At 33.5% G+C, this 12,490-nt stretch overlaps 1 protein-coding gene across 3 annotated transcripts; it reads left to right on the top strand.

The window, feature by feature from the left end:
* The first annotated feature begins 4,374 nt into the window (after positions 1-4,374).
* On the top strand, positions 4,375-11,868 carry LOC102806892 (organic cation transporter protein-like). 3 transcript variants are annotated; one of them, XM_085494900.1, is made up of 11 exons: positions 4,393-4,520; positions 5,389-5,771; positions 5,940-6,043; positions 6,227-6,381; positions 6,560-6,731; positions 7,512-7,656; positions 8,007-8,095; positions 8,316-8,527; positions 10,151-10,259; positions 10,752-10,961; positions 11,192-11,868. In XM_085494900.1, the coding sequence occupies exons 2-11, from the start codon at positions 5,391-5,393 to the stop codon at positions 11,205-11,207; spliced, it is 1,593 nt and encodes a 530-aa protein (XP_085351026.1). In that variant the 5' UTR covers positions 4,393-4,520; positions 5,389-5,390; the 3' UTR covers positions 11,208-11,868. The 3 variants fall into 3 exon arrangements, with proteins under 3 accessions (XP_085351027.1, XP_085351026.1, XP_085351028.1); XM_085494901.1 differs by lacking the exon at positions 5,389-5,771 and having other exon boundaries at positions 4,375-4,520; XM_085494902.1 differs by lacking the exons at positions 4,393-4,520; positions 5,940-6,043 and having other exon boundaries at positions 5,531-5,771.
* Positions 11,869-12,490: the final 622 nt, after the last annotated feature.

Raw genomic sequence — 12,490 nt, 5'->3', positions numbered from 1 at the left:
CCTGGGAATAAATCATAGTGTTTTTGTTATAAAAATGACAATGCAAACTAAATATAAGTATTTAAATAAATCATTAGCTGAACACGTCATATCTTCAATGTTGCACATATTTATATCCTCATGCCAGTGACGAGTGCCGATGGATATTTCAGTATTGCGAAATATGAAGCTCCGACGATGAAGAAAGCAATAGAGTTACAGGGCATGTGCATGAATGAAAGTTTCAAAAAAATAGTCAAAAAGCATAATGGTGATACTAATCATTATATAATTCTTCAGACAAAGCATGGTTTGCCATAACCACCTCGCTATATCTAAACATGCAAATGATGTGCAGGTTGTTATAGTATCATTGCCAGTTGTTGTCAGAGAATGGCTGAATCACTGCTCAACAGCAATAACCCATGTTACCCCCTTAACGAACATCTTAATCCTTACCCTATACAATGTAATAATGTAATCATGGGCAGTGAATTACAGTATACCATGTTGACAAAACATAGAAAATATTTGGTATATTTTGGTATGGTGCACTTGACAAAAACAAAACAGTCGATTGCATTGCAAGCACTCGGATCGACAATACGTAAACTGACAAATGAAATTGACCAGGATAATTAACCATAATTAATTTGTTGCTTAAACGAACCATTCAAACTCCTGTTTGTGCGTTCCAGCTTTGTCCCCATCCGCTTTTATTGCTTTTTACGCGATTATAACCCCGTTTAAAAAATGCCACCTTTACATTCGTCGAATTCTTACCTTAAATCAAATCGACAGATATCAATTATAACTCTTGGGAAGACTACAAAAGTACTCTCTGGTAACAGGAAATCTGTAAAGATCTCAGCACCCAAATTAAGACAATTCTAAATCCCCTTAAATCCAATACAATTAATAATAGAAGCTAGAAGAGATATAACTCACTGTATAATTGTTATTCTTGACCCAGCTGACTACATAGAAAGAAAAAAGCTATTAGGTTCAAAATGAATCTTCTTAACGAAAACTAGTATTACTTTCACGTAAAATCTGAATGTGTGTTTTTTTCTGAAATTGTTTGAATTACTACTCCAGTCAGAATATGTAAGTAAAAATCCAGCAGAAGATATTCCTTTTTAACCAGTAAGTATCTAATGTAGTGTCATGTGTCATGCATTGTTCCAGCAAATTAAATGCTGCTGAAAGGCATATTGAGGACAGTTCTGTTATCAACCATGTTTTGATGACACACCGGATCTTGTAGCCCTGCCTGACTGATAAAGAGTATTATTTGGATATATGTGCTGTTATTAAGGATATACGTTGATTTGTCGTGTATTCCTGTAATGGCAGCTTCGAAATTAGTTCTCAAATTGGTCAGTTAGAAAGGACAATGTTGGCGCCTTCTAATCACTGATATTTACAATCTTTTTTCAGTGTAATTCAGAAGCGATATCAATCAAGTTATATAGTGTCTTAAGAGATGTCCTTTTAGTTGTTAAGACGCCTTTCGTTAATGTGGTGTAACACTCTACTGCCATTAAAAGCCACTAAATGTGTTATGACATGCCATCACACTTACATATCCAATAATAAATATTGTATTTGAACCATGGCAATCATGGTTTAGTGCCATGTGCATACATTTCTAATTCCTGGCGATCCCATAGAGCCCAGTTGGTGCTGCCAATGTCTAGCTTTCATCGAGCGACCACAGAGGGCAAAGAAAAAACGGAGTGATCAGTAAGGCAATAAGGCGTCGCCTCCTTGCCTAGGCCACGTGGTTCATGACGTGAAGGGAAATCTTGAGGTCATGGGCTTCCCCTGATCTAGATTTCTCTCTCCGTCATTGTCTGAATCGTAGATTAATGCCTACAGTTTAAAATAGTCATTTTGACTGACCACCGGTTTATGATGGGTAAGTGAACATAGTGATTGTTTTTAACGTTAAAATGACTGACACTCAGTCATCTTGTATCTGATCATCAAACGATTTGAATTCAAAGAGTTGATTGTCCATCTATAGTTTGATTGCCTTTGGTTATAGCTATTAGTTTAGTGTACATGTATGACATTGTATAAGGACATATTTTCTATGAAATACAAATTTGTATTTGATGATTTGTTAAGGGATAGGAGCAGTATTATTAGTAGACACTCATTGTATCACATGGGTTCAAAAATGAAAAAACAAATATTGGTTAAAAATGTGTTATATTCTGACTACCGAATACTAATACACTTTCTTGTAATTGAGAAGCTCGACTCAATATAGTGCTACATTCGTCGCGCAGTGTATGCTCAAATTGTGTAGGCATTGTATATTGGTCACTATGGGTCCCATATCAATCACATTTTAAAAAATTACCGTATTTACATATCATCACTGATTACCATACTACTGCCCAGCGTATTTGATTTCTCATCTTCTTTAGTTTTAGAAGTCTCTTCATCACTGACCAAATCAAACAACTCATCTCTGCTGGAGTCAGTGTCATCCATTGTCTCCAAAGCAACCCCAACATCCCATGTTGTCATGACAACATATACTGACGGATCAACTTTCTTAGCTTCTTCTAACAGAGAAAAGGGTTTCACCGACTCTGTACTATTTTCTTTTCCTACATTACTGTGATTAGTACGAGGTGGGATCTCATTTCTATCTTCAGAAAAAGGCGACATGACACCACTTGATACAGTTAAAAACGACGATCGACTATTACTATTACAAAACCAAGAAATATTCATAGGAAGTGTAGTTGTTGTTTATTTAAGTCAGAGAAATAAAAACATAGCTGTGAAAATTTGACTATATATAGAAAGCTTAAAACATAGAGTCATAACGACTTTTTAATAAATGTTGTCCGGAAACAAAAGCGGTGTTCCATATATTGACAATTCATCACAGAATCAATGTACTCTGTGAGACAGATACGAACTGTACAATACCTGCTGTGTATTGTCATGATCCAATTATTGGAGCAATTATGACAGAATATTCTACCACAGAGACGACAATGGTGACGACGAGTTATTACAGAAAACTTAGTGTTACACGGCATACAATGAGAAACCTGGAAAAAAGAAAGTAAATGAAAAAAAATTGTATTGTGAATAATTGAAATGCAACTAGAACTAGTTACATGCATTATGATAGTATTTGATATTGAATGAATTTGTTACTGCTTGGATCGATATACGATATACTGTAAACTATATGTAAATCATAGCTGGAATTAGTTTTTGCTGAACAAATGTTTTGGGTGTTATGAATGGAATTTATTTTCACTGATTTCTGACGAGTTGAGTGTCAAATATAAAAAAGTATTTTACAGTATTGTAGGCAATATTTGGTCATCATTGTCATAATCAACTATTCAAAATAGCAAATAGATAATACAGTCAGCATGAAGACAGTCAGCAAGTATCAATTACATGTGTACCCCTATGAGACGTTACATCACGTAATATCTGTTTTAACATGCGTCAAACCCCAAAGAAGTTGCAAGTTTACAGAACGTTTGCTACTAACCAAATGAGAACTTCGTATATTAAATTGTTAACTAGGAAAACGTCTAATCGTGTCAGTGGTTGAACAATTTTTGTCACAGCTGTCATACGTGTTAACATTATTCAGCAAAAAATTGTTGGGGGATATTAATTATTGTTCCTGTAACATTCGAGTAATTGTTGTTTGGCAGTCTGAAATTTACATATCAAATTTGATTGCAGTTCAAACATACAAATTATGTGTCATTCGAATATATTGGTGCGACTGTGAATAATATGCATCATGTCATACATTTATTACAAGTATCAGGCAAATTCAATATGACTAGGCCAAGATATATAATTCATATCACGTCTCCTTATTAGCAAATTGATTGCTTATATTATATCATCTCCAATGACACAAAACATAATAAAAATATACAAAATATACACATCATGATTTTCTTCAATATACATGTTTCACTGTTTCAAAATCTGATTGGATTGAAATATTAAGTATACTATGAGGTTATTACGAGGATACCTCAAAGTATGCACGAAGTATCAACCGGAAGTATCAACCGGTGCACAGCAGAGGTCGATGCGATGGTGTAGTGTCTGAGTGTATACTTTTAAGTATCATCGTAATAACCTTATTATTATAAATCTTTTTCGTCCAAGGAAATATCATTGGAGTGCCAAAATCCAAAATTTCGACAAATGAATCAACGAACTTCTTTGTGTGGAGTCTGGTCAAACCCTTGTGGCAGCCATGCTTTTTTTATTATTATTAAAGGACGCTTGCCCGCGTAATCATTCAGTCTGCATTTTCATCTGTAAATAGCCGTGAATATATTTACTAGCTTAATGATATGCTAATTTATGTTCGTAGAAAAAATAACCCGCTATGGGGGTTACATTTGCTGGAGTACAAAGAAAGGTGTATACAGTTTCATATGTATACCTAACTAGCTTTTTATTTATTCTTTAGACGTGAAGTATGTGGAATGCTGTTTAATTGTGTAATATCCTCTCGAATTATACAGGTAAGTTAACATTGTACAATAATTCCGGTAATATATTGTGTTGTATTGAGTGCACGCAAAGCTGAACACATATCACTGAGTTATTTATAACCATACAAGCCTGTAGGCTGGTTGGCGATCAGTTCCGCTCGAAAGAACAAACAAGCAACATGTTTTCGGCTGCTGCCATGGTAGGATATGAACGTGAAGCAAATGTCGGTTTATAACAAAATCTGGGCGCCGTATACGAAGTTCGCAAAAAAACATTCAGTTTTTAGAAGTCACTTTATTTTTATTTTATTACTAGGATGTATTCTGCTGTTAAATTTATTATTTTGAACCGTTTTTCGGTAGTATTTTCTATATTGAAGGCAGAATTTACAGTTCATTCAAAGTTCAAAGTTGCGTGGGAATTACGTTGATAAAGTGTATCAATATTTCCATGTGTTATTGATAAAACCGTTCAATAATCAAGCTGAATGTCTTGCCTCACTTTTATAATGGTATACACAGAACTGTAAAGAATCGTATAAAATACACTCGACTTGTATTCGCTTTCTTTTTCTCAAATACTACACATAACTGACTGAATATATAATTTAAAATGCATATATACAAATAATCATAGTTATAGCTAACTAACACCTGAAACAGCAGAGTGAACGTATCTAACTTCAAATCGACTGATATATCGCGGTATGTTCGTGGTGGCCGCTTCAACAACACATATTTTTGCAGTAACAAAATGTAAACCAACAAATGAAACACGCCCTAGTGTCCATAGTTCAATAGTAGATTGTGTATGTAGCTTGTTGTTGCTCTATGTATAGCAAATTGGGCTTAAATGTCATTATTTGAATAACTAATATATTTGTATCGTATTTCACAGAGATGAAGGACGCTGAGTCCCTGAATATAATTAAGGATTTTGGCCGATTTCAGAAGATTCAATTTCTTTTGATTTTTCTCGCCATTCTTCCATTACCATGGTTCGTATTTGGAAATGTTTTTTATAGTGCTTCGGTTGATCATTACTGCCGAGTAAGTGCAAACCAAACCTATACCGATAACTCACGATTGAAAAACTGCTCCATACCATATCGCTATACACGTGGCCAATTGAAATGGGATTCGTGTCTGAGATATGACACTAATGTGAGCGATGAAAAAGGAAACGAGTCATTTACATGCCAAACAACAAATTCATCGATCCACTGCGACCAGGGATGGGTGTATGACAAAAGATACTTACACAACACTGTTGTCACTGAGGTTAGTTATTGAATAATAATCTTTCAGAGAGGAGCATGACTCTTAAAAACATTCCTGAACAATAGATTCCTTCCTTCCTTCCTTCTTCCTTTACTTCCTTTCACTGTATACCGATCTATATTTATATAGTATCATCATACAGTTCTATATTACTCTATTACTGTACAGTTTGATTTGGTATGCGATAAAGATGCTTTAAAACAGTTATCAAAATCATTATCATCTCTTGGTCTACTAATCGGCGCCATTGTGTTCGGACAGCTTGCAGAAATGTAAGTAGCCTACACATTGTTGCACCCATCATTGTGTTATAGAACACAAGCTACAATAGACACAGTGAGGCCAGATATCGCTACCAATAATAGGTAGATTATCATAATGTAACGCTGAGGAGAAAGTTTAGACAATTGATTGTTTTAACAATATGTACTGTATTTTTTGTCTTGTATTATTAGATGTGGACGAAAAAAAACATTTCACATAGCTACAACTCTGACTATGATATTCGCCATTGCTGTATCATTTACTCCGACTTTCACCTTTTTCATCGTAGGACAGTTTTTATTAGCGTTTTCATCATCTTCTATTTATCAGACATCAATTGTACTTGGTATGTTATATCAGTATGTTTAATTTCCTATTTGTTTTACATGAGCTTTGTATTTTACTCGTCTATCCAAGAGAACTGCTATAATATGGTCAAACAAACCAAATAATGTATCCAATGAATTTGGTTGAACTAAATTCAGATGTGGTTGAATATTCTGCTTATATTCACTATTGTATAGGAATGGAAGCATCACCATCATCACGTAGACCATTGATTGGCACTGCATGTACTTTTAGTTATGCAATAGGATACATATTGCTTGGAATGACAGCATATTTTGTTCAGGGTGACTGGAGAACACTACAATTCATCACTGGCGCAATCTGTCTTTTTTATCTTCCTTACATTTGGTGAGTAATGCGAATTGTTTATTTGTCATACAAATCAACGATCTTCTGTTGGTGTTCCATGATAGTTATAACCAAAACGTGTTTTTATGAGTCACGAGACTTATGCCTCATTGTAAATAGTTGTGATCTTTTTTACATTGTTGAAACTGGTGGTCTTACACAAACGTAATAAATGAGAGTGACAGTATAGAAAGGTTATATTCACTAAAACAGACAGTCAATCTTGTACATTTGTGGACAATATGTTCAATTTACGGAGGAAAAAATACTAAATATATCTACCTGAAGTCGAGCAGTAATTGGTAAATTTGGTTTCATTCATTCTTACATTAGGCCAGGAAAAAATCTCTGTTTCATGGAAATTTTAAAATGAGGCGCGGAGGCGATTTTTTTAATACTGAGCTAAAATGGGGGAAGTTGAGAAAACTGCTAGTACAAGCGCATTTTAGAATGCTTTAGACGGAAGAAAAAAAATGTCCGAGGCGCATGGTTCCAACTGATGCGCGCGGAAACGAGAAACAGACACATTTTTTTTTCTCAGCCTTATGGTTGCATGAATACACTTTTAAATTAACCTTAGAAGTTGTAGAAGTTGTTGAAGAAGTTATTGTAATTGTTACATACATGTTATATTATATAAGAAGGACAATTACACAAAAGGTTGGTTCTATTGAATAATTACCAAGTACTTGATAACCATTTATATATAATATTCATCTGTCGTAGCTATTTTGTTCGGTTTGTTTGTATGTTATATCTATGTCTTTGCACGGTGGTTAGCTTTTTAGAAGAATCTGTCCGATGGCTTGTGCAACATGGTGAGGCAGAAAAACTTGAACATATGTTAATAAGAGCGGACACATTAAACAAATCTACCATGGAAGAACACATGATTAATTTACATGAAATGTGCTCGGATTTTGAGGTAGGTTATAAGATGTGATCATTGTTATGTTTTGAATTGAACTTCTCACATATTGTAAATGCATTGCAGCATGCAGAGTATTTACCAATTCCTACATACACAAATTCATCCAGATTAATTAATATTAGGCTTGCATCAGCAGAAAGGTATTAACATTCCTTTTCTCTATGTTATAATCACGTATATTATTATTATTATTCAGATCTTCTAATTCAATTTGTTCTTGCCGTACAAATGAACCACGACCTAGAAAAGTGTTCCTGCAATTGCATTTTTGTATTTTAACTACCCTCTTTTTTATAATTTGTTATGTAATGATGTATTATGTGCAGTGTGGTTTGTGTCTACAGAACACTGAACCTGTCGGACACGCCTCAGTATTTGCTCTTTTCAAAACTCCCATTCTACGAAAAAGAAGTGTAATTATCATTATTAATTGGTTAGTAAAGTTGTCATTACTTTGTCCATTAGTATTCTGTATTTTTTTAATGGGCGTGAATCGATTGTGATTGTACTGTTCTATTGTACTTGGCCTAAAACGTTTACTTTTCTATTTGACAATTAGTCTTGCTTTACAATTTACTTTATTCAACTTTCGTACTCCTATTTGATTTATGTTGTTAATTTTATTTATACATTTGTATTGATCTGATTTTCAGGTTCGCGTTTGGATTGATGTATTATGGGATATCTCTGAACATCGACTTATTCGCCAGAGACCCATACATGATATTTGTGTTTACAGGTTTTGTCGAGATACCTGCTGGTTTCTTTTCTGGCTGGTTACTTGCTCGATATGGAAGACGTGCAACGATTAGTGTAGCAATGATTGTTTCTGGTATCACTTTTCTTATTGGAGGAGTTTTATCTGGTATGAATAATTATATGAATTATGTTTAATATTCTTACACAATTAATATAGACTCTTTAAAAAAATATAAATTTGAGGACCTTGTTGCGTTATGTTGCCATGCTGCAAATAATTTTTTGAGTAAATTCCATACACAAGAACATGAGCTGATACAATGTAACAAAGCACTGAAAACTATTTAAAATGAATGCAATGATGCTTTTAACAAGCACTCTTCACAAACCGAATGTAAATATGATTATTAATAAACTAGATAACATGAACATACATTAACGATCCGTAATATTGAGAACTATAAAAATCAATACATACCATTTCAATATGACATCTTTCAAAAAAACAACAACACATTAATCAGTATGCATAGAAGATATAACTAACCTAGGCTTTTGTATATTATATGCTTGCAAAACAGAAATTATGATTGAGAAAAGATGTGTTTATGATGGGATAACCTGCCTATCGAGGGGTCACTATCATTAGTAACTGTAATCATGTTTGTTTTGATAATTATGTAAATATATATATATGCTATTAACAACTAATTTAAATTATATTAGTACTATAAAGCTATTATCAATCAGGCTACATCAAATGTAATTGCATATCGGTCCCCCTTGGGTGGGACGGTAGTTAGCATGATATATGGAACACCCAAACTAGGAACATACAAATCTTCAGTTGTTTTAACTGTGATAACCAGAAAGGTGTCAATGCAATTTCAAGAAAATCAGATTGCTGAATAAAAGAAGCAGTACGCAGTTTCATTGTCATTCTAGCTTTTTCTCATGAAAAATGTCCCTGGGTGTTTTGAAAGCATTAGTATGAGATAACCGTTTGTGCACTCTGGGTCTTCAACTTGTCAGATTTAACTCCGTTAAATTTTACTTACCGTTTCTTAAGCCATAAAAACAGTAGCGCACGTTCTAGTGCGAGCTAATACAACTTATGACTGCCGGGTTGATATAAAAAGCCGTGACTAAATTAATATCGCCTATTACTTTCACTTTTACTACCCGGTGTTTTATGTTTGTATGTGTGCCTGTAATTTCGATTAATTCAGGTATGTGTCCCTGCTGCTGGAAAGAATTATTCCGAAAGCAATCGTAATTGAGTAGGTTAAAATTTTCAGACCAATATTATACTAGATTCAAACGTGTAGTAATTATTATGTTCACGTTCATTGTGATGTCGGAGATTCGACAAGCTATTTAAAACAGTCGTTGTTGAGACAGTGTCTGCTTGGAGTGGCGAGTTACATTTGCCGAGCTTGAATTTATATATATGTGCCTGAAATTTCGATTTCAGTAATGAGCGCCGCTAAAATGCTTCCATATTAACTGAATATCACTGATTAGTTCCAACAATGATTTTAAGTGTTCAATCCATGTAACACTGATGCATTAACTTGTCGTGTATGTGTGGCGATAATCTAGTCATGCACACAGAAAATACATCAAAAATAGAACAAATATGTTTAAAAAAATCTAAATTGACACTAAGACACCAAGAAACACGTGCCACTCTAAACATGATGATTGTGTTGCCTTGTGTTAGCATTGTAATTTAGTTTGTTGCAATTGGCACTGTATTTGACTTTATGTCATTACATTGTCTTCCTAGGCGTAGCTGCTGTTCTCTTCACATCAACAGTTGTAGCTAAATTTATTGCCAAAATGTGTATTTCTGGATTTCCTGTATATATATCAGAACTTGTTCCTACATCAGTCAGGTAAGACATGCTCTAGTCAATCTCTTCATCAAATGCCAATATCACAAAACTGAGCATTAATTAGTATAGTAACCTAATTAATAGTTAATACATGTACATAGAAAAAAAAGTACACACAATAAATTTACACTATGATTTATTCTTCAATTATAGATTTTGTAAAAACTACAGTTTACAAGACTCATATTTTACATGCATTGTTGTGTAAATTAATGTTGGTTATGTGATCCGTAATTATGTGTGTATTTCTTATATGTAATTGTATGTGTTGTAGTGAACGAATATGTCTTTTGAATAAGTAATATATACAAAATTTGTGAATGACATTGGTATGCCATCATTCGCAAACTGTGTTCATTTGCAACATTGCATCTGAAATGTTATTGTATATGAGATTAATAATATGGATAAATCAATCATTCAAATACGTAATCAAGCATATAAACATATTTCATATTCATAGCTCTTACATGTTACAATACATTTTTTCAGAGCCCAAGTAATTGCCTTTGCACGCTGCTCTTCCTTCATCGGAGCTATTGTTGCACAATATATCATGATTTCGGATACTGTTTGGTACTTGGCACCGTTTCTACTCATTGGTATTCCATCAATAGTTTCTGGTATATTATTGGTTCTCCTCCCAGATACATTAGACAAGACAGCACCTGAAACAATTGAAGACGTGGAATACCCATATGAGTAAGTAGATGTGGGAACATGTACAATTAAGTCTTTATAAAGTATTAAGGCGACTCAATTAATGTGTACAATCTGGAGAACTGGTTCAATTTAAATGATATATACTGTGTACGTTATATAATTGAAATTGTCTGTTTTGATTTGTATTGTCTGATTGATTTGAATGATACAACGTGATGCTTAACTATGTGTTGCGCTGTTCAACTGATTCCTTTATTTTCTTTTTGCAGTCGAATACAAAAGTAATCATGAAGTTCAACAGTTTGCTTCTGATAAAACTCTGAGATGCAGTACATGCATAACGGGAATGCAGTCAGGTCCGCTGTCTAAATATTCAATGCTTGAATAACTTAACAATTTTGAATTGATGGAGTGCTTTACTTTAATTAATCTGATTCTTCATTTCATTCTTAGATTTTTACAAGTGACAAGATAAAAATTGGCATATATTAGTTCTACATGACAAAGCGATTATATACACTTAGTCACGGAAGTATATGAAATATGTATAATTTAATTAAGTGGGAATACTTTTTAGTAGTTTAATATATTTAATTAGTTGATCTGCTCTGCCCAGAGAAAAAATTGTGTTACAAATGATTAAAGTTGGCATGGTATTATATTCGTTGTGTATTATATAACAGTGTTGACAAGAACCAATTTCCTGTCCAACAAGCTAGTGATATACGTGCAATTGAATAAGCATATATTGATGTGTTCGTTTATACGAAGAAGAGGAATATATTGGTGACATATAAAATACAACGGAGAGACAACTGTTGAGACAACGATTTGAATATAACATTATTGAATGAAAAGGAACATTTAAACTGGGAATAATTCATAATCATACACACGTTTGTTTTTGTGATTCAAATGGGAAATAAAAATGACAATGCAAACTAAATATATGTACTAAAATTTAGCTGATCACATCACCTCTTCAATGTTGCACATATTTGTATCCTGATGCCAGTGACGAACGTCGATGGATACTGTACTCATATTGTCAGTATTGCGAAACAAGAAGCTCCGAAGATAGGGACATACGCATGAATGAAAGTTTCAAAAACATTGTTTTTAATAATCGAATAGTGAAAAAGCATAATGGCGAAACTAATCATCATATGTTCATTCAGACACGCATGGTTTGCCACAAGCACCTCGCTGTATCTAAACATTTAAATGATGTACAGATTTTTGCAACACAACTATTAATAGAAGCTAGAGGACATATTACTCACTGTTGTATATTTTTTATTCCTAACTCAGCTGACTACATAGAATGAAAAAGCTATTAGATTCAAAATTAATGTTAACAAAAACTAATATAACTTTCTTGCATCACGTAAAATCTGAATGTTTTCTTCTGAAATGGTTAGAAGTACTAATTAAGTCAGAGTATACAAGTATAAATCCTGCAGAAGATATTCCTTTTAACCAGTAAGTATCTTACTTCATGTAGTGTCACGCTTTGTTCCAGCAAATTAAATGCTGCTGGCAGACATATTGTTATCAACCATGTTTTG

Source organism: Saccoglossus kowalevskii, chromosome 21, assembly GCF_978046115.1.
Source record: "Saccoglossus kowalevskii chromosome 21, keSacKowa6.1, whole genome shotgun sequence".
Lineage (NCBI taxonomy): Eukaryota > Metazoa > Hemichordata > Enteropneusta > Harrimaniidae > Saccoglossus > Saccoglossus kowalevskii.
This window is presented reverse-complemented; position numbering and strand designations above follow the sequence as displayed.

Excerpts from the sequence above, each read along its gene's own strand:
- LOC102806892 (XM_085494900.1), top strand. The coding sequence starts at position 5,391 with ATGAAGGACGCTGAGTCCCTGAATATAATTAAGGATTTTGGCCGATTT. Across the intron at positions 6,044-6,226 it reads TTCGGACAGCTTGCAGAAAT|ATGTGGACGAAAAAAAACAT; the intron begins GTAAGTAGCCTA and ends TTGTATTATTAG. Across the intron at positions 8,528-10,150 it reads TATTGGAGGAGTTTTATCTG|GCGTAGCTGCTGTTCTCTTC; the intron begins GTATGAATAATT and ends TTGTCTTCCTAG.